The sequence below is a fragment of the Uloborus diversus genome, chromosome 1, assembly GCF_026930045.1.
Source record: "Uloborus diversus isolate 005 chromosome 1, Udiv.v.3.1, whole genome shotgun sequence".
Lineage (NCBI taxonomy): Eukaryota > Metazoa > Arthropoda > Arachnida > Araneae > Uloboridae > Uloborus > Uloborus diversus.
Window position 1 is genome coordinate 133,435,343 of NC_072731.1, and position 17,183 is coordinate 133,452,525.

Genomic DNA, 17,183 nt, shown 5'->3' on the forward strand with positions numbered 1-17,183 from the left:
TGATTTTTGAATGTTCCATGTTTTTTTTTTCGTTATACAAATGGATTATGATAGCGTGGTTGCTGGGCAAATTTGCCGATAAACAATTGAGCTGCGGACTTATTTTTACATTTAAAAGCTATTATTTAATGTCTTTTTTGTTTGTTTGGCGAAATATTTTATATTGCAGTAAAAACCGCTTCACTCGCTAAATAGAGTTTTAAAGCAACTGTAAATCTAATTTAATGATTCGACGAAAAGTTTTAAGTTCCAAAGAAACTTTAATAGTTTTTTTTTTTGAAAAGGTGTGCACGCATTTTGTACAAAGAAAAATGATTATTTCACATCAGAGGAGGAGGGGGCATCATTTTTTTTTCAATGGACTTCCATTAAATTTTTAGCACAGGCATCCCTGTGCGGTTACTGCTAGTTAATCACATAAATTTGGTCATCATTGAATTTGTCATTTTTTGGTATGAAATTGCTAAATATTACCTTTTATTGTTAAACATGCAGTACTAAATATGTGATGGGAAAATTAAATATTTATAGAAAACTATTTTTTAAAAACATCTGATAATACTTATTATTTATCAAGAATCTGTAAGACCATAACTGTATCTAATACACTGTCTAGCAATTAGTACAATAAAGGATAAAAGATATTTTCTTTCAATATTTTGATTTTGAAGTTTTTAAAAGTTCTACTGAAACAGTTTGGTTTTGAAAACATGAATTCTTTTGAGTTCAAGCACATATAATTAATCTTCTATCTCAACAGTTTTAGATAGAAGAATTAGTTTTGCGTTAAAAATTCTAACTGTTTAGGTTGATGGTGGAACTTGTTTGTATTGGCATGATATTTAAATTATCAGGTACCCTAATTGAGTGAAATGAATTTATTGAATCTAGATAAATAAAAGCAAAGATTCTGTGTGTTCCCTGTACAAATCCAGTTTCTCTACAAAATTTGGCAGGGAGGTTCTTGGGCACCTGAGAAGGAACATAGGGGAATTTTTGAGCGTCAAAAAAGTACCAAAAAGTTTGAATTTCTATTTTAAAATCCTAAAAGGCATTAAATTGCTCTTTCTACCCGAAATAATTAACCACTTGTCCTGAGTTTAATCTCATTCAAAAGCCTGAAAAATAATAATAATAATAATGAATAAGCGAAGTAGATTTACTTCTTTCAAATTTCAAAAAAAAAAAAAAAAACAATTCTGTAAAGTGACCAGATGAAAAGTTACAAGCATTTTTAAGTATAATGGAGCATCAATTTCAAATTGGAACTTCATCTTTTGCCTCGAGCTCAGTTTCAATTAGCATGTCCTAAAAGGCATTAAATTGCTCTTTCTACCCGAAATAATTAACCACTTGTCCTGAGTTTAATCTCATTCAAAAGCCTGAAAAATAATAATAATAATAATGAATAAGCGAAGTAGATTTACTTCTTTCAAATTTCAAAAAAAAAAAAAAAACAATTCTGTAAAGTGACCAGATGAAAAGTTACAAGCATTTTTAAGTATAATGGAGCATCAATTTCAAATTGGAACTTCATCTTTTGCCTCGAGCTCAGTTTCAATTAGCATGAATAAAATGTTTGAGAAGAAAAGCTTGTTACAATTTTTGTTTTTGTATTGACTGTGAACAAATTAAGTTCTTGCTTTCGTTTAAAACAGCAAGATTTTGTTGAAACAGCAAATTTAAATAAACTTGCTTTTGTTTTAAACAAAAGCAAGAGTTTTTGTTTGTTTTGTTTTGTTGGAGTTAAAAATTTTCTTGTTCAGTTATTTTCCCATCAATTTTATAGATTTTTTAAATATTTTTTTGTTAAAGCCTGATTGTTGAACGTGCATCACTTGACATAAATTTTATTTGCACGGTTTACCATGCAAAGTAGGGCTATGTATCTATTTGCAAATCAACAAGTATGAATGCTAAAGTGGTTATATAAACGTAATGAGTTTTTATTTACAACTGTAAAATGTGGTAATACAAACTAAGTGATTAATTTTTTTTATATTATTTTTTTTAAATTGTAATTTACAAACAAAATGCAGATTCAACTATGTGTAACAAATTTGTTTTCTAATCTCTTTTTTTTTTCTCCTTTAGGGTGGAACTGTTATTGGCAGTGCAAGATGTTCAGATTTCAGGGAACGAGAAGGGCGATTAAAAGCTGCTCTTAATCTTGTACGAAATGGTATTACTAATTTAGTTGTGATTGGTGGAGATGGCAGTTTAACTGGAGCAAACCAGTTTCGACAGGACTGGTCTACTCTGCTAGATGATCTAGTCACGAGTGGTATATATTCTTTCTGTTTGGTCTTTATTGCAATTTTCTGTGGAATTGAGCTATATGATATTTTAAAATGATTGCTCTGCAAGCATGCAAAATTTTGTGTTTTATTTTCATTAGAGGACTTTTAATATATTAATTCCTACATTTTTAAAACACTAACTCACTAAAATATACACCTATTTTTTTTTCATAACTTTAGGATTTTTTGGAACTAGTATATTTCAAAATTTGAAAAACATTGCAAAATTGCTGCTTCAAAACAGACACAAATCGTTTTTTGCTGCGAAGGTTTTGATTTTTTGTCTTAATGCATTATTATAACTAAAAAAAAGAGGAGTTTGAAGAAGAAGGGTAGGAGTTTATTGGCACTTTAATTTCTAGTGAAAATTAGTGCCACTAAATTAGCCTAAATTTCATTTTTAAAGCATTTTTAAGGACATTTTTTCAATCATTTTCAGTGAAATGCATCATGCCTTCAGAACCTAACCTTTCCCTTCCCTCTCAAAACAAGATTACCAACGGGGAAAAAAAACTTTAAAAAAAAAAAAAAAAAAAAATCCTTGTAGTACAAAGTACAGGAAGTATTATGGTCACAAAATATATTCCACTCAAGTTTGACCTAAATTTCCCATTTCATTCGCGCTTGAATGAATGTTTGACAGACAACTAAAATATCTATTTTGTCTATCTCCAAGTTAAATATCTCACATTTACTTGCGACGGTGATCCATACATGTGTGCATCCTGGGGTTGCAGTCAAATATCATTATTCAAATTTCCTTCTTTATTATTATTATTGTTTGTTTTTTACTTTTCTGAAATAAGTTCTAAGTAATATATTGAATGTAGTCACCCAAAAAAAAAAAAAAAATAGTTTGTCAACAATTGTAGCATAAAAACAAATGACTTTGTTGTTGCACAATGTTAATTCTATATATTTTTCTTCTTAATTTCATATTTTAATAATATGAATAGAAAGTTCTTTTTAGATAATTTTAAGGAATGTGTATGATGGATAAATTTAAAGCAGCATAATTCAACATTAGAGTAATACAGAAAGTATTGAGATTTGCTTTAAAAAAAAAAAAGCTGACTGTAAACATTTAAAGCAATATTTTGTGTTGTAAATTGTTCAAAGTCCTAAAAGCAGCATTATATTAACAATTAGATTAGATGTAAGTAACACTGTGGTTTAGAATTTCTTCCAATTTCCATATGCATAGTAAAATCAGCTGTAAAATTGTAACATTTTGTACTTAAAACTATTGTGTGAGTTTTACGCAAAATGTTTTTAAATTTTTGTAAATTTATTTTGTATTTGCATGTGTATAATGCATGGGTGCCACTTCTCTGTTCTGAGGACAGAATTCTGTCTTTAAAAAATATGAAGAAATTTTTTCCTTCAATCAAAAGGCATTATTTTTGTTATTTTATTTGTTGAAGTTACAAACTCCAAGAATAGATCCTATACAAAGTTCCGAAGTCCAACGATGGAATTTAGCGATATTCATCAGTAAAATTATTGTTTTGTTAATACATTTTGACCAAATTAGCTCACAATTATTTTTTATTTAGTACAGTACCTCTAATTCTGCAACCACAAGACCACTACCATTCCTAAAATCAGAATTCACTAATTTTCGGATCAAAAGCTCTCAATGAAATATTCACTGTTTTTTCTATACTTGTTTATAAGCTCAGCACTTTAGTACAAAAAACAAGTTTCAAAATTGAAGGAGGGACATTCCATGTTACGGAACAGGACATTTGAAGGTAAGTGTGTATGTAGATTTTGGTTCATAAATACTTATAAAGCAAGCTAGAAATCTTATTTTTGATAGCAACACTAATGATTTGTTTAAGAACTCTGTATAACATTAAAAGTTAATCATTTTGAAGAAAATAATGGAACAATAAGCAATAAAATCCTGTGACCGAACGGAATTCCTAAGAGTCTTGTTCTGTCACAAACATTTTATTGCATATCTTCAATTATTTTATTTCAAATGACTAACTTTTAATGTTCTATGTAATTCTAATGCCAAATCTTTACTGTTGCTATCAAAAATTAAATTGCTTGTTTTATTTGTATTTATGAAACCAAATCTGCTGACCAAACTACTCCAAATGTCCCGTTACACCACATGACTTTATACATCTTGCAAATTATTCTGTAAATTTTTTATGAACAATGATTGAAAATTGGATCGAATAGTATCCTAATTTTGCTTCAACTTTGAAAAATAAACACTGATGAATTGAAACTGATTCAAATAAAAATTTTTATTTTGTGTATGTACTTAGTAAATTGAAGACATTTATTTAAAGTCACAACTGAATGAGAAATGCAGGAAATGTGAACTCTGGATTTGCAAATCTTGTGTACAATCTATTGCAGGGGCACTGACTTTTTTTTAAAAAAAATATCTAAATATAACTTGATTACATGAAATTTAGTAGCATTTTTTTAAGGGGGGGGGGGAGTATCAATTTTGTATCAAAACAACAATTGTCACTTATTGTCACAATCGAGAAAAATAGCACTTCCCGTACACAAGAATGAAGACTGTTTATTGTCATTTTTGAAACTAGTTTTTTACATTTAATTTTAGCACATTTGTCTCTAGTAAAACATTTTATATCATAAAAATTGCATCATTTGTTTTACATTTAAAAATAATATTGCCAAAAATTACCAAATATCAGATCCTGTCAGATTTTGGAATGTCAAAGTTAAGGTCTTTTTTTTTTCTTTAAACTAAAGTTCATAAACTTTCAGTGTTCAATTCGTTTTTCTTGAAAAGCACAAAAAGGAACTCTTGCAAAAGAACCTTCCTGATATTTTCTTACAACACAACTTTGTATATTTTCATGTTTTTTTTTTTTTTTCAATACTTAATTCAAACTTTATATTTTTAAATGGCAATAAAACACACATTAAAACACATTAAAAAATATATAAATTTTTCACACCGTTTCTTGCCAAGGAATGGGTCCGCTGTTTTCTGTTTTAAATACTTGTGGGGTTTGAATGCAGCATGGTTTTATTTGTTATCGATCTCTATATTTTTTATTGATTAAAATAAACAGCGAATGTTTAGTGCACTTTTAGTTATGTTCTTGCTTTAAAATTTTTTAATATCTATGTGAACATAATCTCTTTTAAAAGGTTAAAAATTTGATATGGATAATTGAGGGCGGGATAAGCGATGTTCTACTGTACTTAAATACTAAAGGTATTTTATAGTGTTGTATTAGTGTATTATTTAATGATGTTTTTTCTGATATACAAAAGCAACACTGTAGACCATAATAACTGTCAGCAAAAAATAGCCTTACAATTTTTTAAGAGTGATATCCATGTGAAATGGTGGTTGTTTTTGAAAAAAAAAATAATTCAACATGTTTCAGGGCAAATAACTGGAGAAATGAAAAAGCAGTGTAATTCACTAAATATTGTTGGAATGGTTGGCTCTATTGATAATGATTTCTGTGGTACTGATATGACAATCGGCACTGATTCTGCTCTTCACCGAATTATTGAAGCTATAGATGCAATTGTTACCACTGCATCAAGGTCAGTGATAAAATTATTGAGTTTTATGGAATGCATTGAAATTGCATCTGAGTTATGTTTTTCTTTGTTCTGAATGTGACCCTAAATCATATTTTTGGTAAATATCTGTTTGTATAATGTTGTCTATTTTTTGTTGTATTAATTTTTTTATTAATTTTTTTAATCTTAGTCATCAGCGAACATTTATTCTGGAAGTAATGGGGAGACATTGCGGGTAAGTAACATTTTATTGTATTCAATCACTTTATTTGGTACAGAGCATTTAAACAGCTTCATATTTATTTTGTTTAGCTATTTAGCTCTTGTTGGTGCTCTGGCAAGTGAAGCAGATTTTGTTTTCATACCTGAGTGGCCACCTGAATCTAACTGGCCTGAAACTATGTGTGAAAAACTTAAAATGGTAAGTTTTTTTTTCTTTTTTTGGAGGGAGGAGAGGGGGGTGTCATGAACTTAAAAAAAAAAGGTGGTGTGAACCTATAACATAAAATCAATTTTAAAAGGAGATTTTAAAGTAACATATGCAAGCATAGGAATCTATAATTAGTTTTATAATAAATACTTGCCAGGGTATTAAATACTAGCCATATTAAATACGCCAGGGTTGCCGACTACGGCGGCTCCTTAAATAAATTTTGTGTTGAATGAAATATTTTCTAGATCTATCTCCAGTTCCGTCCTTTGGAATATTTTTAAAAGAAGGGGGGTGAGGGAGACACAAAGAGCATATTCTTCATGCAAATTTTGTCGGAAATAACAACAAGCACTTCCACTTTTATGTGAAAGCATTGTTTTTTCAAAGTTGTGTGTGGGGGGGGGGCGTATTGATCCCCCGTTGAAGTTCCTTAAATGACTGGCATGTCTATTTCTTACTGTCCATCTATTGTATCAATCTCTATATTTGTCTACCTGTCTATCTATCTATCTATACGATCCATGCATTGCATATCTACCTCTGATTGTAATTAACAATCCTTTTCTATGTAAAAAAATATTTTTTGCCCACTCAATATCTATCTCTATCTACCAAACCTAACCATCAATCCCTAACAAGAACTAAATTCATGCAAAAAACCGCAGGCTTTGTTTATTTACTTAAAATAACACTCAAAAGAAAAAAGAAAGGCTCTATGTTCCCCATAGTGTGCAAAAAGCAGCGCTTGCAAAAAATAAAAGTTAAAGCATTTTTAAATTTTTTTCTGGTTGAGATGAAAAGTTTTGCTTTTCGACGGTAAATCAGATTTGATCTGGGATAACAAAAGTAGTTTTTTTAATAGTGTAAGAAAGAAAACTGTAGGACATTGCTTTTATTGATTGTTTTTATTGATGATTTCAATGAAGAAATTAGTACCACAAGAATCGAGCAAAGCCTAGAAAAAATAGTTAAAAACGCAAACTCCCACAGTAATTACTTTAGCGAATTGGAGAAACTTGCATTGTATGAAGAAAAACAAATGTTTTCTCAATGGGCAGACAATATTAACATATGTAAGTTTTTTTACCCCTATACATGGGAATTCATGAGAAAATTGCATCTTAAATTGGAATAAAACAAGCTGATGTGTTCATCATATGACTTCCTTTTACTCCAATTTAATGTCATTTCCCCATTATTGGCAATTTTAATGTGATTCAATAGTTTACTCTCTAAATATCACCAACAATGGCCAAATTAAAACCAAATTTATATTTTAAAAAAATCGCCAAATTTGTCGCCAAGTTGGCGACAAAATTTGGCGACCAAAAGACTGGCAATATATTGCCAAATGTTTGCCAAATTATAACCCCATTTGAGTTTACATTGAAATTAACAATGATTTCCCCCCAAAAAGGGGCAAAAGACCCCTTTAGAAACATCCGAATGCAACCAAAAGGGGAGGTGCACAACCATACCCCACTAGGAGTCTATGTACCAAATTTCAACTTTCTAGGACATACCGTTCTTGAGTTATGGGACATACATACTTACACACATATACATACATACGGACATCAAGAAAAAAGTTGTTGTACTTAACTCGGGGAATGTCAAAAAGGATATTTCTGGTGTTTATATGTTCTTAGGCACTTATCCGCATGTGGTTGGGTTGAAAACAAAAAAACTCAATATTAATTCGGGGGTAAGCAAGAGTGAATTTAAGGCCAAATTTTGAGTGAACTTTTTTTCGCGATACAATGCTTCCTTTTTTGGAAAAGGAAGTAAAAAGAACTACTTATCAAACTTTTTCCAAACCAGTCTCCAAACCTTTCTGAGGACTCAAAGAGGCAAACTGGGAAAATTTTAACAAAATCGGCTGAGTAGTTCTCTAGTTTTGTGCTTTCAAACACACAGTTTCTTCACTTTAAACTATGTAGAGATTACTTTAATGATAAACTTTATTTCTATAAAAGTTTTATTTTCAAATTCAGTCTTTTTTTTCAGGAACGCGAAACTGGTCAAAGATTAAACATTATTCTAGTTGCTGAAGGTGCTATGGATAGAGAAGGCAAAGCTATTACTGCTGAACTGGTGAAAACAGTATGTACTTTTCTTCAAATAGAAACTGCTAATGAACTATTCTTTTTTTTTTTCTTTTGACAAAAAAAATGTTTTTGTTTTTCAGTTTTTTTTTAAGATTAAATTTCTAAATGATTGTACCACAAAATGATTTAGTAATGGTGCTGAAAATGTCGATGTTCTTTTATTGACTAGATGAAAATAAAATGTACTTCCATGGGCTTTGTTGAAATCTTTTGACTAAATCATGTATAAATTTAGTTCATTTTTTGAGAACAGTGTATTTTTCCAAGCCTTTTATCTAATCCTTCTTTATGGTTAAGTGAATATTTCATGTCACTTGGTGAATGGGCTATTTAGATGCAGACCTCCCAATACTATTACTGCACCCCCTATACTGTATTACCCCTATCTCTTATTACTTCATTGCTCGCAGTTTTTTTTTTCATATATATGTAATTGTGAAAAAATTCTTAATGTCATTATTATTTTTTTCACTGAAAACCATTATTGTTACAACTGGAAAATTTTTATAATTGAAAGTACAGTCAACTCTTGATACCTCGAAGTCACAAGGGAACGGCTGAAAGCTTCGAGTTATCGGAAGTTCCCCTCCCAGACTTTTCAAGAATAATGCCTTTTTTTTCTTCAGAAACTGTGTATGTTAGATAGCAATCATAGTTTAGAACAAAAAGAGTAACTAGTACAGTACGAAAATATTTTCACAGAGAATACATTTTGTTAACATACTTAATTAAAAAGAGGAAGTTATCTTTGTTAACATTTTTTTTTCTTTATTGGACTTAAGTCTTTCTGTTTCAAACTAAGGTATTCAATCTTCGTCTTGACATTATTCCAGGGTTGTTTGGTTTAAACCACATTGGTTTAAATCAATTGGTTTTTTTAAAAAAACCATGCTGTTTTTTTTAATGGTTTTTTAAAAAAAAAAGCCAAAAAAAATTTATTTTACAGGTTTACATTGATTTCCCCACACATATTGAATAAGAAACAAATTAGGATTGGAAAAAGCTTCAAAGCTAATCTTTTTGTTCAAGGCTTTCAACAAAATGAATTTTTTCTAAAGACTGTTGGAGAAAACAACGGTTCTTTTGGTTTAAAGCAAAATATTTTTAATCTGTTACAAACAAAAACTGTAAAATTACATTTATAAATAAATATACAGGGTGTCCAAAAAGTCCTTGACACATTTAACCTAAAATATCATTGTTATGTGTCAAGGACTTTTCGGACACCCTGTATATGTAATGTACTCAACTCATTTCAGAAATATGTGTATAAATCTTTTTACAATTACATAAAATCAACTTTACACTACAATAACATATACATAAATATATAACAACTTTTACGTTATAAATTAATATTATTTTTATGTTATTTAGTACTTTGAACGAAAAGCAAGTTTTGAAGCTTTTCCAGAGCCTAATCAATTTTTGAGTTATGAAGGATATCTAAATGACGAAAATATATGCACTGCACTTTTCTGAAGCTGGTTTTAGTAATGTTGAAGACTTTTAAAGACGGTTGCATTGCATTTTTCAAATTCTTTTTCCTGGCTCTTCCAACACTTAGTCACTGTTGCAGAAGATATAATGTTTTTGGCAAAAAAATTTCTTGAAATAGAATTTGCTACACATTTATTTGTTCTAAAGAGTTTGCATTTAATATTTTTTAAACTTCAATGCTGGATGCAACATGTATGCCAGTAAATAAGCTGTAATTTAAGCCATGTTACACCAATTTTTGTATTTTTGATTTGGTTCTTTGTTTTAGCGATAGTCGATATCTTTTCCAAGTCTTCCCAAAATAAGAACGGAGTCGAATATAGAGCAGCACTTTTTTTAAAAACTTTGTCAGTACAACAGCAATCGATTTTTTGACTGTTCAATCATGTACTGTTGTACATTTTGCTTTAGTTCAATATTTGCGACATTGTGTATATAAAAATCAGCATTATATAAGATCAGTAAGAAAAAATATGAAAATTGTTCTTTTGAAAAGATTATGCTGAAAAATATAACTTTTACCTTTATTCAATACTTATTCATATTATGTTGGTTTTATAAAGTTTTTTTCTTGGATCTTCATTATATTTTATCTTAACCCGCATCACAACCACTTCTTGAAGTATTTCGTATCATAAAGGCTCTATATATACATGCATACTAATATGTTAATCAAGTCAAACATTTCAATCAATATTTCCCCGCAGAAAGCTATTTTAATTATTTAATTTAGTTACAAGATTTTGTTCTTATCTCTTTAATTAATCAAGAAATTAGGTATAATGTGACTATTGAATAACTGTTAATTACATGGAACCTTAATTACCTTCCGAAAATTAATTGTTTTTCTCGCAAATAGTATTTAAACCAGAAAAAACCCGGTTTAAACCAAAAAAACCTGTTTTAAACCAAAAAAACCTGTTTTAAACCAAAAAAATCGTTCTTTTTTGAAAAAAAAAAAAAAAAACGTTTATTTTACCAACCCTGCATCATTCTAATTAAACACCACACAACCAAATCTCAATCCTGAAGTCTGAATAGGAAATGGCCAAAAAGGGTTGCTATGTTTTCAGGAGCCCAAAATGTTAAGAAAATAAAAAGCCTGAGGTAATTCAAGGTCGTCCAATCTCTCTTGATCACATTACTTTCAAACATTATTTTATCATAAAAGCGCAATTATTTATGGCATCCAGATAAAGAGACATATTTTCAAATTTTGACAAAATTTCAAGTCACCCAAAAATAGCCAGCTGCTACTCAATAAAGTTTCAGAACGCTAGATGTAGCAAAATGTAGCCGAATGAGCTACTTTTCACTTAATCTAGCAATACTGTACCGATTCCTCATTAACATCTGTAGGAAAAGGACACAGCAGTAACGCTCATCTTGCAGAATATGGGAGAAAGTGGGGGGGGGGGGGGAGGGGAGAGAAACAGGCTTAACCCAAGCCCCAGAGCAAAATAATAACTTGCGGGCCCTCCTCCAACTAATTTAAAAAAAAAATCCTATTGACTGCCCTCACCTCTTATTTACGTTTCAGTAATCTCAAGTGCGCCTTCTATACCGCGACATCTGCTTCATAGTAATCTTAGGCTTCATACCATTGGTCAGTGTACAGTGGAGAAACAAAATCGTATTTGGTAGTTTTCTTCGTAAAAAAATAAATAAAAAAAGCTGGTTAAATTTTAAAAAAAACTAACCACTCTAACATTAAACAAACATCTCGACCTTGCAATTTCAAAATTCTTGAAGTCATTCAATTTTTTTCAAATGTATATATAACAAGAGAGAGTAAGAGGGTAACATATTTGTTTGGAGGGGCTGGAGATTCATTACAAGTATCGCACCTAAAGCAGAAAACTTTGTGATGTTCTGCAATCTAAAATCATTCGCCCAAAATTGTTCTGCAAGTACTTCTAGCATTGTGCACATAGAAAGGTTATAAATAAGTTGATAATGAAAAAAAAATTTCGGTTAATTTTACATAGTATGAATATGCAGTTAAAATAATGTTAATAAAGGAATTAATTACTAAAATAATGTGTTAAATGAATCGAGTTACAACAGCATAAAATTCCTAAAAATTTTCAAAATAGTTTAAATATATTCAGGATAAAAAAGGATTGAAATCTCATGCAAGACATGCAATTTTTGGCGAGACACATGTTTTAATGTTGGCATGTTTCCGAAATATACATTTATGGCAGAAATTGTTGGACGATGATCGATTAAGGAAAAATAGGGAAAAGGGAACCAAAAGTGCATGAAAAATCAGAATCCTTTCAGATTTATAAGAAATATAGGATCGCTTTGAGGTCTGAAAAAGTGAAAAAAGGAGGAACTTTACAAATCAAACATAAAAAGCTAAAATTCCGGTAAAAGCCGGAAAAATCTAATCCCGTATGGCAATTAAGGAGGTGCAGGCAGTCAAAGATGATTATCTACAAATGTCTTAATGTTTCAGAAATTTTGCAGATTTCTTTAAGTTCAAAGTTTCTGCAAAAAGCGCAAAAAATTCCGACATTTTGCGCGGACTTTCCGCCGAATAAGCGTAATTTGCAAGATTTTCTTCCAATTTGAAGAGATCTACTGAAATTCTGCATAGCTATTCTTTAGTTAGAAGATATTTGTAGAAAATCTGCACTTTCTTCAGTGCAGTTCTACAGAATTTTGTAGTTTAGAAATTCTAGAAATTCTACAGAATTTTGTAGTTTATGCAGAAATTCAGCAAATTTTTCTAGAATTTCTGCAGAACATTTGTCAGTTTCTTTCTCATTTGAACAAAATTGTTCTGCAGGTCAGGCATCTGTTCTGCGATGCATGTCGCAAATTTAGTAGTATTCTGCTTTGGGGGGTATCGCACGGATTTTGCTCCTGCTCCCCCCCCTCTCGGTCGCCCTGGGGAGAAGTACCGTTAAGTTGCCCTATAGCCTTTTGTAAATGAATTAATCTCTCTTGCATGCAAACTGATAAAGCAAAGCACTGTGTAAAAGGAAAAAGAAACATTTTATTTCGTACGTGTTTTGCTGAATTTTCATGCATGAAATGTAAACAAAACTTTCAAAAGAGCTTCGACGTAAAAGTAGTTACCCTCAAGATATAAAGACAACTTAGCATTGAAAAACAATGATAATTTTGGGACCCAATGAAAACTTCAAGGCAAAGAAATCTTCGAGTTTTAAGACTTCGAGATATCGAGAGTTGACTATATGTACATAATTATTAAGAATACAAGGATGTCATGTGCTGTCCACATTAGTCTTTTTTACTGTGTAGCCTTTTCAAAGCTTTCCTTTGCTGACCCTAGTGCTGTGGATTTCAGATTATTGTCGATAACCTTCAACAAGATACAAGAGTTACTGTCCTGGGTCATGTTCAAAGAGGAGGCAGTCCTTCAGCGTTTGATCGAATTTTGGTGAGATTTTTTGAATATTATTTGTAATGATAAGAAATGATTTTTTTAAATGAATAAAGGAATGAAATCCTTTTTTTCCCATCTTTATCTTTACTAATAATAAAGCTCAAAGTCTCTCTGTCAGGATCTTTGTGACGCGCATAGCGCCTGGACCATTCGGTCGATTTTAATGAAATTTGGTACAAAGTTAGTTTGTAGCATAGGAGTGTGCACCTCGAAGCACTTTTTCGAAAATTCGATTTTGTTCTTTTCCTATTTCAATTTTAAGAACATTTTCCGGAGCAAAATTATCATAAGATGGACAAGTAAATTACGAAATTATCATTCGCCATCCATTATTTGTAAATATACAGGCAAACTGAATGACCTTTTAATTTTCAACTACGGGCAAAGCCGTGCGGGTACCACTAGTTATTATATAAACAGATAAGATAAATTTGCCACTTTGATTCAACTAGCTAGTTACTCTATCTCTGTAATACATTTCTTGCTTTAAAAAGTGTCTTCAAAAAATAAAAAAATAAAAAATTTGTTTCTGATGAATTAAAATTTTTGTTATCAAGGATTGCAGCAGGTGTTTACTCTATGCTTCTAAAAGGTATAAAGCTACACAAATTTCAGTTTAACTTTAATGTTTTTTATTCATTTTAAATATCGCAACAAACATTATTTTATACATGAAATACAGCTCAGTCACTTTCCTATGCCGAGCTGAAGAGTGCTAATAAGCACGAAACTGCAATCCTCAGCTGGAAATGACTGAGCTGGCGGTGTATTTCATGTTTTCTGCTTTAGCCCTGCTAATGGGCGGTAATTTACTGAATTATTTTATATTTTAAAGACTTCATTGGAGCAAACTAATATTTATTTTTATATTTATTTATAATATTAATTTATATTTTTATTTCAACTGTAATTTCTTTAGTGGCAACCTTGGGTTGTTGAAATTTATTAGTTTATTGTGTTCTAAGTAAGATTAATATATACAAAAATTCTTTATCAAATATTCTCAAAACAAGTATCATTTCCCGTTAAAAAATATAATAATGTTTGACCTTTTTAGCCTACTTTCCCAGTAAAAGTCGGAAAAGGAAGAAAAAAGCATGAAAGAAGGCTTAATGCATCTTAAAAATGTTGCAAAAAACAAAAAAAAAAATCAAAAATAAATAAGATAATTAAATAAATATCGAAAAATTAAAAATTGGAAAGTAGGGTATTGAGATGGGGAAAAATGTCTGTCGGTCTGTCTGTCTGTCCCCCCCTAATAACTTTTGAATGAATAGTCCGATTCAAACAAACTTTTTTTTGTTCGAAAGATCTTGGCGAGGACACCTCAGTCCCATATTTCACTTTTTGATTTGAACTATTTTTTGTTCAATTTTGAACAGTTCAAAAAAACTTAACATTAGCGCCTACGGGGAAACTGAAAGTCAATGTAGATTCCGTACTTGAAAGCAGATTTATTTCAAACAAATTTTGTTGGAAATAGCTATTGACGCCAAACTCCAGACTCCGACTCTGAGAATTTAGAGGCACCTGACTCCGACTCCTGTGCCCGACAATTAATCAGACTCCGACTCCCCGACTTCGACTCTGACTTCATATCTTTGGCAAAAATTTATACATGGAGGACAAGTGATTGACTCCGACTCCAACTCCGCAGCTATGGTTTTCACTGTGAAATAATTATTGTCGATATGATTTGTTTTTATTTTCACGCTAAAATTTTAATTTAGGTATTCAGTTTTGGACGAATAAACTCAAAGTCATTTATGTTTCTACGTAACTATATGCGCAGACGATTTTTTTTTTTTTGACAATGAAAAGTATTTCTTTAAGTTGACATTTTATTGTTTTTATTTATTTTGGTAAATGCATTAATTAATTTAAAAAATTATTTTTGGCAACAGGGGAAAAAGAAACGATTTTTTTTTGATATGATGTATTTATTTTAATAAGCTTATTAATTTTAATTATTATTTTTTCGTTTTGAAAACTGTTAAAGAATTTTTTTTAAGGGAAAAGAGTGTATTAGCTGCTTTGTTTAAAAGGCGCTGCTTTTTTTTTTTTTTTTTTAGATTTGTGAGGAATACTTTATTCCTAGAAATTAGCAAAAATATGTTTGAAACAATTTGCAATTTTAGCTATTTTTGAGAATATTGATCAGGTACTAGAAAGTAGTATGGGTATACGGGAAAGTAGGCTCGTATAGTTCTAGACGGAACTTCTTGTTTTCTTCAAACTTTAGCAACTATTCCCACCTTCTTAATTATTGAAACTATTGCCCTTCCCTAATCCTCCCCCCCCCCTTATCCCCAATTTGCCATTGCCCTTGTGAAATTAATACTCCAAATACAGATGTGAATCACAAATACTTTTTCAGAATGTAAGAGTAGTTTCACCCAGTTTAAATTTAAAAATAACCAAGAATATTTTTTTTTTGTACATGAAACGAGTTAAAAAAATAATGAAACTGACAACATTGAGTAATCTAGTAATGTTGTGCTGTTTTGCTTGCCTGAGCAGGAGTGTTTATCCCTTCTGAATGCTCTGTCAAATGCTCAGCTCCATACAGCCACCATATAATTTTAAGAGCTCTATCAGTTGTTGTGCTTCTATTCTATGTTATGAAAATAGAACAGCAGAATTTAAAGCAACAATATGCTATCAAGTTTTGTGGTAAAACTTGTGGAATCCATAAGTGTTTCCTTGGAAAAGTTGAAACAGGACTATAGGGAGCATTCCTTATCAAGGTTATTCATAGTATTAAGTACTTAATTAGCATTTTTAAAAAGAAAACCTTATTAAAAAAAAGTTTTCATTTTGGTATTTGTCCCTCTAAATCAAAAAGCTATATAGTAAAATCTGTCTAAAACAGTGGTTGGAAAAACTTTTTTTTTTTTTTTGTAGCGAACTACAACTACTTTATTACAAATGTAGTTAACTACAATAACTTTTTTTTAAATGTAGCAACTACAAACTACTTTTGAAAAGTAGTCGCTACTTCGCTACTTTTTAAAAAATAAGTAAATAAAAAGCATATACATACACACCATTTGAAAATTGAACAAAAAAATTAAAAAAAACTGGTTTAGATTAATAATTTGGCTCATTTGAAAATGGAATATTACTAAGAATTATTTATTGTTTCATTCCTTTACCGAGCCAATTTGTCATTCCAAACATTTTTATGGTTTTTACAAATATTTGCTGCAAGAAAGGATTTAAAAAGTTGAAGGAATTCAACCTTCAAGTTTTTAATCCTTTCCTGACAATAAATATTTCATTGAAGTGCAACCTGGCTACTTGAAAATGTAAACACACAGATGCAGTCATAATTTGATTAAAATTTTATATAGACATACATACATGTACATAAAATTGATTTAGATGATGAAAAATTTCTTTTAAACAAAAGAGAAAAACTTAGATTTAGATGGTGAAAAACTTCTTTTAAACAAAAGAGAAAAACTTAATTTTCATTATAGGAGTTAATTTTACAGGCACTTATACTTTGTTGGCACTACTTAATTGATTTTGAGTGTCACTCTAGAAGTCTGGACTTGACACATTCTCCTTTCTTACGTTACTGATAAAATGAAATAAGAGCATTTTTCAATTTTACCAAATGACCTCGATAACTCACAATATTTAATTCTTGACTTTTATTTTGCTGATATATTGACACTTAATCAGTAAAAAAGAAAAAATAAAGAAATTTTTAAAATATCCCAAACGGTACAAGTATTTATAATCAAATCTTTATACATTAATAGGCAAGCCATTTTCTTTGGGTACCATTTACTCCGCTGATTGTGAACCGATTTTCTTCATTCTTTTTTTGTTCAATAGCTATTGCCAAGTTTTAGTGTCATCAATAAAATTTTTTG

At 30.2% G+C, this 17,183-nt stretch overlaps 1 protein-coding gene across 2 annotated transcripts in view; it reads left to right on the forward strand.

The window, feature by feature from the left end:
* LOC129232198 (ATP-dependent 6-phosphofructokinase-like) overlaps positions 1-17,183 on the forward strand; it is a 122,037-nt gene that overhangs the window by 18,231 nt on the left and 86,623 nt on the right. For both annotated transcript variants that reach the window (XM_054866436.1, XM_054866438.1), the window contains exons 5-7: positions 2,095-2,284; positions 5,693-5,858; positions 6,028-6,072. In XM_054866436.1, coding sequence (XP_054722411.1) covers positions 2,095-2,284; positions 5,693-5,858; positions 6,028-6,072 — 401 coding nt within the window. The remainder of the gene's footprint in view (positions 1-2,094; positions 2,285-5,692; positions 5,859-6,027; positions 6,073-17,183) is intronic.